Genomic DNA, 13,369 nt, shown 5'->3' with positions numbered 1-13,369 from the left:
TTGACACCAGGGATCTTTATTTTTTTGTGTCAATTTCATGCAAGGGGAGCAACCCCTTAGGCAAGGGTTGTTCCCTTGGGGGAGCAAATTTATTTTAGGCCATTTCTGCCCCCCTTGGGGGTAGGTCAGCCTATTTCTATTAGGCCGATCTGCCCCCAAGGGGGGCAGAAACCATTAGGCACCTGGGATTTTTTTTTTGCGCCAATTTCACGCAAGGGGAGCGACCTCTTAGGCAAGGGTTGCTCCCCTGGGGGGGGGAGGATTTATTTTAGGCCATTTCTCCTCCCCTAGGGGGCAGATCGTCCTATTTCTATTAGGCCCATCTGGCCCTGGGGGGGCAGAAACCACTTAGGCACCAGGGATTGGTGTGTGTGTGTATGTGTGTGTTTTGTTTGGGGGGGCAGCCCCTTGGGCAAGGGTCGCTTCCCATGGGGGCACATTACTGTTTGGCTTATTTTTGGAAGGCCCATCTGCCCCCAAGGGGGGCAGAAAGCCCACCAGAGACCAGGGAAGATTTATTTTTCAAAATAAAAGGGTGGGGGTATGGCCATACCCCCACCCCAAATAAATGGGGACAAAGTTGTTCTGCCCCCCAGTGGGCAGATGGGACAATTACTCCGCTCCACACCCTGGGCGGGCAGAAAGTCTACTAGATGCCAGGGAATTAACAAAAAAAAATAGTGGGCCTGGTTATGCCCCCACCCCAACTGAAGGGGGTAGCAGTCTTTCAGCTCTCCCCCGCACACTAAAACACCTTATCCCACGGCAAGCAATAGGACATTTGATTATTTGGGGTTTTCGTTTTACATTTGGGCCATGAGAGCTTGGCTAACTCTCAAAATCGTCCAACTTGGGATGGTGAGGGCTGCACTTTATGGACTTTGGGACTCTGCCATGTAGAAAAATCCACGAGACCTAGACACATCTGAAAACTAAGCATCTGGGTGATTCCAGGGTGGTGTGCTTCACAGGCACCCGCACCATTTTCTTACCCACAATGCCCTGCAAACCTCCAACTTTGCTGGAAATCACACATTTTTTCCACATTTTTGTGATGGAACCTTCCGGAATCTGCAGGAATCCACAAAATTCCTACCACCCAGCATTGTCTCATCTATACTGATAAAAATTCTGCTGCACTTGTCAGCCTAAAAATTTTTTTTTTTCAAACTGCCCTCTGGACCCGCTTTGGTTCCCCCTCAATTTCGACATGTTTTTGGCTCTTCCCTGTCACAAGCACTTGGCCCACCTACACAAGTGAGGTACAATTTTTATCGGGAGACTTGGGGGAATGCTGGGTGGAAGGAAATTTGTGGCTCCTCTCAGATTCCAGAACTTTCTGTCACCGTAATGTGAGGAAAAATAGTTTTTTGGCCAAATTTTGAGGTTTACAAAGGATTCTGGGTAACAGAACCTGGGGAGAGCCCCACAAGTCACCCCATCTTGGATTCCCCTAGGTGTCTAGTTTTAAAAAATACACAGGTTTGGTAGGTTTTCCTAGGTACCGCCTGAGATAGAGGCCAAAATCCACAGCTAGGCACTTTGCAAAAAAACGGTCTGTTTTCTTTGGGAAAATGTGATGTGTCCACCTTGTGTTTTGGGGCATATCCTGTCACGGGGGCTAGGCCTACCCACACAAGTGAGGTACCATTCTTATTGGGAGTCTTGGAGGAACGCTTGGTGGAAGGAAATTTGTGGCTCCTCTCAGATTACAGAACTTTCTGTCACCGAAATGTGAGGAAAAAGTGTTTTTTTGGCCAAATTTTGAGGTTTGCAAAGGATTCTGGGTAACAGAACCTGGGGAGAGCCCCACAAGTCACCCCATCTTGGATTCCCCTAGGTGTCTAGTTTTAAAAAATACACAGGTTTGGTAGGTTTTCCTACGTGCCGACTGAGACAGAGGCCAAAATCCACAGCTAGGATTTTTGCAAAAAAACAGGTCTGTTTCCTTTGGGAAAATGTGATGTGTCCACGTTGTGTTTTGGGGCATATCCTGTCACGGGCACTAGGCCTACCCACACAAGTGAGGTACCATTTTTATTGAGAGACTTGGGGGAACGCTGGGTGGAGGGAAATGTGTGGCACTTCTCAGATTCCAGATCTTTCTGTCAACGAAATGTGAGGAAAAAGTGTTTTTTGGCCAAATTTTGAGGTTTGCAAAGGATTCAGGGTAACAGAACCCGGTGAGAGCCCCACAAGTCACCCCATCTTGGATTCCCCTAGGTGTCTAGTTTTAAAAAATACACAGGTTTGGTAGGTTTTCCTACGTGCCGACTGAGACAGAGGCCAAAATCCACAGCTAGGATTTTTGCAAAAAAACAGGTCTGTTTCCTTTGGAAAAATATGATGGGTCCACATTGTGTTTTGGGGCATATCCTGTCACAGGCGCTAGGCCTGCACACACAAGTGAGGTACCATTTTTGTCGGGAGACTGGGGGAATGCTGGGTGGATGGAAATGTGTGGCTCTCTCAGATTCCAGAACTTTCTGTCACCAAATTGTGAGGAAAAAGGTTTTTTTTGGCCAGATTTTGAGGTTTGCAAAGGATTCAGGGTAACAGAACCTGGTGAGAGCCCCACAAGTCACCCCATCTTGGATTCTCGTAGGTGTCTAGTTTCCAAAAATACACAGGTTTGGTAGGTTTTCCTAGGTGACGGCTGAGATAGAGGCCAAAATCCACAGCTAGACACTTTGCAAAAAACAGGTCTGTTTTCTTTGGAAAAATATGATGGGTCCACATTGTGTTTTGGGGCATATCCTGTCACGGGCGCTAGACCTACAGACACAAGTGGGGTACCATTTTTATTGGGAGACTTGGGGGAACGCTGGGTGAAAGGAAATTTGTGGCTCCTCTCAGATTCCAGAACTTTCTGTCACCGAAATGTGAGGAAAAAGCGTTTTTTTTGGCCAAATTATTTGGTTTGCAAAGGATTCTGGATAACAGAACCTGGTGAGAGCCCCACAAGTCACCCCATCCTGGATTTCCCTAGGTGTCTAGTTTTCAAAAATGCGCAGGTTTCGTAGGTTTCCCTAGGTGCCGGCTGAGCTAGAGGCCAAAATCTACAGCTAGGCACTATGCAAGAAACACATCAGATTTCAGTGTAAAAATGTGATGTGTCCATGTTGCGTTTCCTGTCGCGAGCATTAGGCCTACCCACACAAGTGAGGTACCATTTTTATCGGGAGACCTGGGGGAACACAGAATAGCAAAACAAGTGTTATTGCCCCTTGTCTTTCTCTACATTTGTTCCTACCCAATGTAAGACATTGTGTAAAAAAGACGTCTATTTGAGAAATGCCCTGTAATTCACATGCTATTATGGGCACCCCTGAATTCAGAGATGAGCAAATAACCACTGCTTCTCAATACCTTATCCTGTGCCCATTTTGGAAATAAAAAGGTTTTCTTGATACCTATTTCTCACGTTTTATATTTCACCAAATTAATTGCTGTGTGCCCAGTATACAATGAAAACCCGTTGCAAGGTGCAACTCCTTTATTGGCTCTGGGTGCCTAGAGTTCTTGAAGAACCTACATGCCCTATATATCCCAGCAACCAGAAGAGTCCAGCAGACATAACGGTATATTGCTATTGAAAATCTGACATTGCAGGAAAAAGTTACAGAGTAAAACGTGGAGAAAAATGGCTGTTTTTTTCCCCATTTTTTTTTTTTAAAACTAAATTTTTCGCTGTATTTTGGATAATTTCTTGGTCTCCTTCAGGGGAACCAACAAAGTCTGGGTACCTCTAGAATCCCTAGGATGTTGGGAAAAAATGACGCAAATTTGGCATGGGTAGCTTATGTGGAGAAAACGTTATGAGGGCCTAAGCACGAACTGCCCCAAATAGCCAAAAAAAGTCTCAGCACAGGAGGGGAAAAGGCCTGGCAGCGAAGGGGTTAATAGTTTATTAATATGAAACATTGAGTATATGTTTGATTAATGTAGTAATATGTCATTTTAAGGGTTATGCATTAAGTACTGGCTTTATTAATTGTAGGCCTTAACTTAGAAGAGACTTTCTCAGGAGGAGAACAATGGAGACACTGAATGGAGTATAAGCTGCAACAATATTGTTACCTGATGAGCCGGATGATGAGGACATTGCAGAAGAAGCCAATGAATGATATGTGAACAGAGTAGAGGTAGAATTCATAGATTTGAAATTTTAGTTTTATTGGACAAAGTGTGAACATATGATCCCTTGACCAATAGGGACTTGGGAAGTAGTTTTAGGGGATCTAACTTAGAAGGACTGCACCGAGCGAAAACAAGCCATTCTCTCTATCCTTCTTGAGCGTTTACCTCTATTCTTTCGAGTTGCTTAAAGACTTTGCGTTTCTGAACTTTGATGCTGAATCCTGATGCCTTGCTGACTGGACTGATGTCCTGAAGACAAAGACTATCTTAGATTGACGATCCAATTGAGGAGAGGTATTATTGTACCCATGTGTTTGTTATGCCTATTTGCTTTTTCTTTCTAGGTACCAACCACACTGTTTGATAGAGCCATAGTTGGATGTTTTACGAATTTGTGTTTACTAAATTGTTTTGCATGAAGTCCAACATGCTGATGCTAATCTGATGTTAGTTAAGGATTCTCACTAATGAAAGTCTGCCAATACGGAATAATGTTTAGTGAATTCTTTGCTGAGTCTAAATATATGTGATATCGTTTGCGCAATTGTTCTTGTTATTAATTTGCACTGTAACCTTGGAATGTGTAATAGTTCAAACTTTGATTAGATTGCGTTTCTTCCTTCGCTTTGACAGCCAGCGTTGTTTCTGTTTGTGTATCATTTGATTTTGAGATTATCTTAGGTAACTTTAGCATTGTTAATATAGGGAAATAAATATTCTAACTTTTACTAGAGGTGTGGTTATTCATGACTGAAAGGTCATGGTGAGTGACAATTACTGACTCCATTGATTTTTAATGTCATTGATCATCATTGACTATTGATGTTAGTGATTCATTAATGATTATTAATCTGCATGTACTGGAGTTATGGTGGGAACATCTTAATTGCGAGACAAAAGCTTCATTGACCGATTCACGTCCCTTTGTAAGTTTACTTATTAAGGTCAGATGCGCTAGCAAGTGCGGCGGTCCGACTGCCACCGCGAGGCTGGCAGTCTCAAGACCTCCAGCCTCGTAATGAGGCCCTTAGTCTGCTCCATAAAGTAGAGAATTTTCACTTATCAATCTCAGTGGGGTTGATACACAAAAGTATTTATGAGTACAGGAAGTAGTATTAGAGGAGTTCTTTACTCCTTTGCGAATCATGGCAAAATGTCTATTAGTAACGTTTATAAATGGCACAGTGCTTTTTCATGCATATGAATTTCCCTTTAATATTCCCAGTTTATTACTGTTTCAAGTATTTTGGGGACAAATCACAAATGCATGTACATGTTTGTAAAATGGTACTACAAGAGCACTACTTTACATACTCTTACGTGCCATTGTGTTATCTGCAGCTACCTATAATATTATTTGCATTGATTCTTAGAAAACGTTCCGTGACAGCAACTCTTATATGACAAGCATGTAGTCACTGATGCACTTTTTGTGCTAGATAGCCTATAATTGTACTGAACCGAAATTGTCTGTTAAGCCTATTCCCATTTTTGTTCCATTTTCATCTTATGATATTCCTAAAAACAAAGTAGATACTTTAAATTTGAAAAGATGCTCATGCATTATTTTACAAATAAAATGTAATTGTCATTTTTTACACTTCAGTTATTAGAAAATACTACTCTATGAAAAGTGGGGTGCCAATGCAATTTGCAAGTACTATGTGCTTTCCGAAGGCATTATTTTCAAAGTATTTATTTTGAATTGCTTATTTAATCATTTTAGTGTGCTGCATACGCAGAGGCTGTGGCTTTAGATGTTTTACATACCGTAAAAAAGATTCTTGAAAGGTTATATTTTAAAAATATCAGTATAAATGGATGATGATTATGTGGTACTTTTCATCACAGAATTGTGTTGTTGTCATCATGATATTAAATGTTTGTATTTATGTAGCACTTTATTTACCCTTTGAAGGGCCTAAAACACTACATAGTGCTTCTTACCACTGAAGAGGCTGTGAAGCGCTTGATCTAATTGCTGGACACCCTTTGGAGTGTTCGGTTGAAGAGTTTTAGTTTGTTGCTTTGCCCATGAGGGACGTTTTGTATGAGGCGCGGAAGGTTTGAACTGTGTGGTGGAAGCACAGGGTGTCAAGTGTTGCTGCGTATAACCATGCGGTGTAGCTAAGAGTGTGGGAACAGATGTCTCACACGCGCAATCTCATTATGAGCATAAGTAAAAGATAAAAATCTTCAGGAGGCAAAAAACTGGAGATACAGAAGTTGAGGGAAACATGGTCTAAGAACCAACGCAAGACTAAACAAAAGCTGAAGAGAGCGGTTAGTGTTTTCTCGGTTTATGCTTTCGGTTTAATACCGTACTTCCATTAAGTGAAATGAGAACGTTATGCACACAGCACTTGTCAAGGTTGTTTTGGGGGAAGGGTGTGCAAAAAAATCAATGCTTAGCAAGAGGGAGTGAGGCCTGCTCCTCAATAATGTGTTTGAAGGGTGAGATTCAGTGTAATGGTTACTGCTCCACACTAGGTTCACAGTTTACGTTTTTACATTTCAGTTGTCTACGGCTCATATTTTGACCACGCCATTGCTTGGAATAAGCATATAGATGATGAGAATGTCATGATCGTAATGTTCGAAGATATGAAACAGGTATTTTTGCTTTCATGATTAGATAATGCATTTGCATGTGGTACATAGTAAATGATTTTTGATTAAAATTTAGTGTTTTCAATTACATTTAAATGTCTAGTCATGTTTTATTCCAGGGCAACTGTCTTCACAACAATCCCATACCCCACCAACAACATTTTCCTCAAGCCTTTGTATGGCACTAATGTTTCTAAATGCCCAAATGTAATTTTCATGATTGAACTTTTTCTGCCTCAGTATCCTCCAGCAACAGCACTGTTAGAATGCAATAGTTCCAATCCTCCCAGTTTACAGTTTACTACTTGAACAAGGAGCACCAAATTTGATAAGATCATAGTCTCAGTTTCGTATGGGGTATTTTCAGAGTTTACTGTAAATTGGTCGGGAGACAGGACTTATGTGTCAAAGGTGCGAAAATGGCTTTCCGATGGAATGTTTTGTAAATCTTATAACTACAGAGGCATAAATGTTGCCTCTGTAATACACTGAAATCCAAAAGGACCCCACGGGATTCCTGCCAGTGAAGGCATTAATATTGTATTTTTATTTTCTCATCAGTTAGTAACTCTAATGTGACGTTTCTCTATTGGGCCTGCACAACTGGTGTGATGCATTGGTTACTAAAAACTGGTGCATTTCTATAACATGGCTATTACCATTCTTCAATCCTGTGAAGATGACATGGTCTTAGCACAATATCAAACATTCTACACCTGTCCTAGCCCAAACAGCCTTCTCTGTAGGAAGATTATTTTTCCATTTATATTTTTCTATTTTGAGGCGCCTTGAAACTAATATAAAGGCAGTTACATGCATTGTGGTTCAATTCTTGTTGTTAATGTAAATGTGTACACTGAACTACAATGAGTTACTGGTGACAATCGTCAAAAATATGGATGTACATCGTTTTAAACCACCCCGGGACGAGTAAGTTATTCCATTCACATGATATGCTACCGCTGTACTTTGGGCAAATTTGGGGCCCATAAAGAGCTATGTGATGAACCGAAGTCCGCAACCGAGGCTGTGAAGCACTTTGGGATCCACAAGGACCACAGAGAGTGGTTCAGTTTTCATACCATAAAGCCGTATTTAAAGGATAAAATGTTTACAGCAGCCAAAAATCATAAAGTGAGTTTAATTACGAATATATAAATGCATTCATTAACATGAAGTTCAAAACAAATAAAGTCATATAAATGAGAGGACAAATTAGCCCAGTGTCTCCTCAAAGGTAAACAGAAGTATCTTATCTTACTTTGTTCTAAGCTGTCTCGAAAGTGGATAAAGCATTTATGAGTGATCTGTTCTACTCTACACTAGCTTAAATCACACAATTCAGACATTTGCTACATTTACACATAGGTCTCATAAAACAATCCAAAAAGGTTAGAATGAAACGATATAGGCCCTCATTATGTCCCTGGCGGACGGCGGTATTTTGGGGAAAGGTACTGCCAACAGGCTGGCGATACCTTTCCCCAAAATATGACATTGGAGGTTTGGCCCAAGCCAAACCACCAATGTACCACTCTGTCCACCATGGCGTTAACAGCCGCTGGGCTGGAGACTACAGTCTCCAGCCAGGTGGATGCCACTGTCTTACCCACGGGATAATGACCCCGCCTACCGTCATGGTTTTCATGGCAATCTTACCGCCACGAAAACCATGGTTGTAGGCACTATCAGTGGCAGGGAATTCCTTCCCTGACACTGATAGGGGTCTCTCCCGCCCCCCTTCCCCTCCCCAGAGTCCTCTCCCACCGCCCCCCCTGACATACATGCACATTCATGCACCAACATACACACGCATACACACACTCATACCCACATTCACCCAATCTTGTATCCATTCATTCACCCACACATCAACACACATTGACATACATTCTAACACACACTCATTCACACAACACAACATAGACGCACACTGACACCCATTAATGCACACACGCAGCCCACACGCCACACACCCACATGCACGCACTCAATCACATACACACACACCTCCACACACTCACACAACATCCCCGCCCCACTCCCCTGTCGGCGCACCCTACTTATCTGCTTGCAGGGGGTCCTCCAGCAGGAGACGGGACGCAAGCCTTATTTAGAGTTTGGCAGAGGGGGTTACTCTGTCACAAATGTGACAGGTCCCCTTAGAGCCTATGGAGATCATAATATGGCGGACATGATATCTGTCATGTTTGTGACGGAGTAAACCGTCCGTCAAACTCTAAATCAGGCCCTTAGTATGAAAAAAATCTTTCAGATATGTGAGACTCTATTAATGCTAAAGTGAAGGAGATAACGTACTAGAAACCAGCTCTTGTAGAGTCTCTTAACTGGCTCCATTGTATGGCAGTTTCTTGGACTGTTTCTCTATCTTTTGAGCATGTGTCGTATCCCTCAACGATCTCAGGTGTTGGAGGCATGTTAGTTCTTTGAATTCCTCTGAAAAGAGTTTGAGGAATGTGGCCCATGTCTTTTGAAAGTTGTTGTCCTGACATTCTATGTGCAGGGTGAATTTCCCAAAGCCAGTGCACCCAGGCCCTATGGTAGGGTGTTTTATCTGTGCCCCAAACTGAGATGATGGCTTTCTTTGTGGTGCATAGTGCTAGGGACATTAGCTTATCCTTTGGTGAATGTGATGGGTAGGTCTATTTATTGGCGATTCCAAGGATGATGTCTGGCAGAAGAAGCTTCAGATTCTGAGTTTGAATGATGATATTGATGTCATCTAGTAGTGACTCCCAATATCATGTTAGATTCAGGAAATGTCAAAGCAAGTGTAATAGTGTTCCAGGCCAAGTGCATTTCCACCAACACTCTTCTGATTTGCAAGGATTCCATGCTTCAAGTCTCACCATGGAAAATATCAATATCTTGAATTTCAAAACTTTAAAATATAGTTCCTTCCTCTCATTCTATGTAAACGGTCTCCAATCTGTAGTTCCTTTTTTTCCTGACCTGGTGTTTTGTCAGTGGATGTTGTTGGAGATAGGAACTTGTATATGTCTGAGAGGCATTATTTATCATTCTCATTCATGATCGCCCAGGCATTTTCATCTCTGCTCATTCCAGCTGCAAAACTCATCACCTTTACCAGCAAGGTGATGGCGAGGGAGGGAGCCATCTCTTTTCTACCACTTTGTCCCCTACCGCCAAGATGGTAGTGTCACCGGGAAAGGGTACAACCCCAAAGGATTTATGCTTTGGAAGCCAAGGGACCCTACCTGAAATGTAGATTTAAACTAATATTAAGTCTATAAACTTCAGCTCTTTACAGATTAAGATTTCAACCACTTCACCATGTATCTTCATTGAGTATCTGGATAGTAGTGTATGTTGTTTCTCCGGGCTCTGGCATTACTTCTTCTTAGCTGACATGTTCAATGGTGTCTTGTAGTTTTTTTTAATATCGTTTTGACAGTTGTAGTGGAATAACCTAGAAGACAGACAGGAACTTTGGTAATGTTGTAATTATGACCACCTATACTCCGCTAATCCACGAAAGACCATGGCTAAGATTGTAATGTGCATCATATTGCTTGGGTTAGCTTTGTGTAGTTAATAATATGTGTTGTTTTCCTTTGTCGGTGCAAGTTGAAACACCAGATATGTGTTGGAATGTGGAGCCAATGCTATAGGAATTTAAGTCTGCAGCTGGGTGTGTTGGTTTTGCTGAAGTGATATATTTAGGATTTGTGATCTTTACAGACGCAAGCTGAACTCTGAAAATCCCAGGAATTTCTGCATTTCGTCAACTAACAGTGATAGTGATTTTATTGTGCTTTTAAGGAAAACCAAAACATCATCAGCTTGCATGCATAGTTTATGTGTTTTTTCTCACCCTATTTTGATACCAATGATTTTATATACAGCTAAGAGGATGTAAGAAATGAGGCACCCCAGCCTTGTACCCTTACATATATCGAGGGGTCTCAAAGCTGTTATTTCTATCCTCACACTGGCAGTTGGGTGGTTTGCCCACTGAATATCCATCTTCAAAATCTTGGTCCAAAACCAAACTCTACAAGGGTCTACCTTAGATGGGGCTGGTGTACCCTATCAAAAACTTTTGCAGTATCTACTGCCACCAGGAGGGTTTTGTTCTATTTTACCTTAACGTTGTCAATGATGTGGAGGGTTTGTTTTATGTAATGGTGACAGTGTGTGCCTTGGACGAACCTGCATTGGTTACTCGTGAATACCTTAGCATCTAGAATGAGAAGAGAAATTGGTTTGTATGGTGAACAATTTGTATGATCTTTGCTGGTTTATGTGTCATCATTACTGATGCTTCCTGCATGGAGTCTGGCATCATCCCAGTCTACAAACTATCCAAAGAGGGGGGGTCAAAAGTGGTACTAATATAGGAATATGCTGAAAAGACATCTGGGCCTGGGAATTTATTTTTTCGTTCAGATTCTAGCTATGCTTGACAATACTTCTTCTAGCTGATAGGGTGTTCAAGGGATACTACCTGAGCTTTTCAAAGTTTCATCAAATTAGTCTTGGCAAAATGGTGACTTATCTGAGTTAGTGATTTTGTCTTTGCTGTGTATAGTGTGCTATGCTGTGGTCTTCAAATTCACTTAGTCAGTTGGAGCTATCTTAAGATTCCCATGAGAATCTTTCTATACTTATTGTTGACCTCAGCTTAGATGTGAGTGTCTTTCATGCTGTATTGCCCTCTCCATAATACTTTTGTTTAGTGCACAGTAGTGCATATTTGCCCTATCACTGGCCTGCATTTTGAATTGGGCTCCAGTTCATGGTAAAGTGGTGAGTTGTAGTTAGTATTGGTAAGTGAACACAAAAAGTGTGTGTAATGAGGTCCGCTACTTATAATAATTTGAAGGTGATGGATACATTGTAAATTAAAGTTATCACTATAACTTTAGAATTTTTAAAGTTTGTGTAGTTTCAGCTTGATTTGTATAGGGAAAATACGTTTTCCTAACTATAACTGAGTGTTAACCGTTGTTTTTTTCATTGAATTTCATTGTTTTTTAAAATGTTTTTAATAAAAATGTGTTTCAAATCGTAGTGTCCAGTGCTGCAAGTGAAGAGTTGTTATGTTGAGTGTCATACAGTACAGTGAAGGAAAGTGTTGTAAAGTTTTTTGTCATAGAATGGAGTATTGTACATTGGAATCAAATGGAATAGACTAGAGTGTAGTATTGTATCGTACAGTCTAGTATAGTATTATATAGTGTAGAGGCAAGATGTATCAAAAAGTTGAGTCACTTATCGTAGACTGGAGCAGTGAGTTGAACAGTGGAATGGCGTGTCGAACAGTAGAGTAGGGTGTTGTAAACTGTCAAAGAGAGAAGTGAAGTGTTTTAAAGAGGAATTGGGTGAATTAGAGTGTCATAGCGTGGAGCTTCGTCGAGTGGAGTGTCATAGAGTACAGTGGAGGAGAGTGTCGTAGAGTGGAGTGGCCTGTCATATAGTGGAGTGGCATATCATAGAGAGAAGTTGAGTGGCTTGTTGTGGAATATCATATACTGTAGCATAGTGGCCTAGAGTGGATGGGCATAGAGCGTCATACAGTGGCATAGAGTGACATACAGTGCAGTAAATTGGGATTGCTTACAGTGGAGTTGAGTGTTGGACAGTGGAGCACGGTAGAGCAGAGTATAGTACAGTGGTGTAGAGTGGGATAAAGTGATGTATAGTGAAGTATAGTGGAGTGGAGCACACTGGAGAAGGGTAATGTAGAGTGGAGTATAGTGTCATAGAGTGAAGTGGCACCTTGTAGACTACAATGGCATGGTGTGCAGTATAGTGGAGTGGTATAGCATGCAGCTGAGTTGTGTACATTGGAGTGAGGTCCAATCAAATAGCGTAGAATGAAGTATCATATATATCGGAGTATCTTTTACAGTAGAGTGTAATGGGGTGTCATATTGTATTGGAAAGTGATATAGACTACAACCTATTGGTGGCGTCAAACCCACGAGAAGCTTGCAGACAGGATACTATTGGTTTGTTCAACCTCTTAGCTGAGAATGGACATAAAGTATCCCCAACTAATTTCAGTACTGAAAGAGAGAAGTTCTATAACTTGGACATCACATTGAGAAAGGGGCAAGGAAAGTATCACAAGAGAGAATCTCAGCGATTCTGAAAATGAATCCACCAATCACTCCGAAATAAGTCAAGATGTTCCTGGGAATGGTGGGCTACTGTTGTCAGTGCATTCCCAACTTTTTCCTACTGGCCAAGCCTTTACAGAGGCTGACACACAAAGATGTGTCAGATTCAGTACCACTGGATAATGACCCTTGCATGCGTGCCTTCTCAGAGTGGAGAGAAATTCTCTGTCATGCCCCGACACTGGGATAGCCCGATTACAACAGTTTTCGTTTGTTTTGCAGTGAGAGGGAGGGATGCTCTCTCAGTGATAACTCAGTTACATGGGAATGGTCACAGACCTGTTGCCTATTTTTTTACTCCCTTTGACCCAGTGGCTGCTGCGTTGCCCAGCTTTCTTAAGACCGCAGCTTGGACCAGTGTCAGCATTGAACAATCTGAAAGCATTGTCATGGGTTATGGTTTGAATATTTTTGTTTCCCATTCTGTAAAAATTTTGCTGACCCGTACTAAG

The 13,369-nt window shown here is 41.7% G+C and overlaps 1 protein-coding gene across 1 annotated transcript in view; it reads left to right on the top strand.

Annotated features, from left to right (window-relative positions):
• The window catches only part of LOC138298986 (sulfotransferase 6B1-like), a 461,021-nt gene that overhangs the window by 224,242 nt on the left and 223,410 nt on the right, over nucleotides 1-13,369 (top strand). The window contains exon 5 of the mRNA XM_069236918.1: nucleotides 6,659-6,753. Coding sequence (XP_069093019.1) covers nucleotides 6,659-6,753 — 95 coding nt within the window. The remainder of the gene's footprint in view (nucleotides 1-6,658; nucleotides 6,754-13,369) is intronic.

This window comes from Pleurodeles waltl, chromosome 1_2, assembly GCF_031143425.1.
Source record: "Pleurodeles waltl isolate 20211129_DDA chromosome 1_2, aPleWal1.hap1.20221129, whole genome shotgun sequence".
NCBI classification, from domain to species: Eukaryota; Metazoa; Chordata; class Amphibia; order Caudata; family Salamandridae; genus Pleurodeles; species Pleurodeles waltl.
Note: the sequence above shows the minus strand (reverse complement) of the source record. Positions and strands in the feature narration are given on the sequence as shown.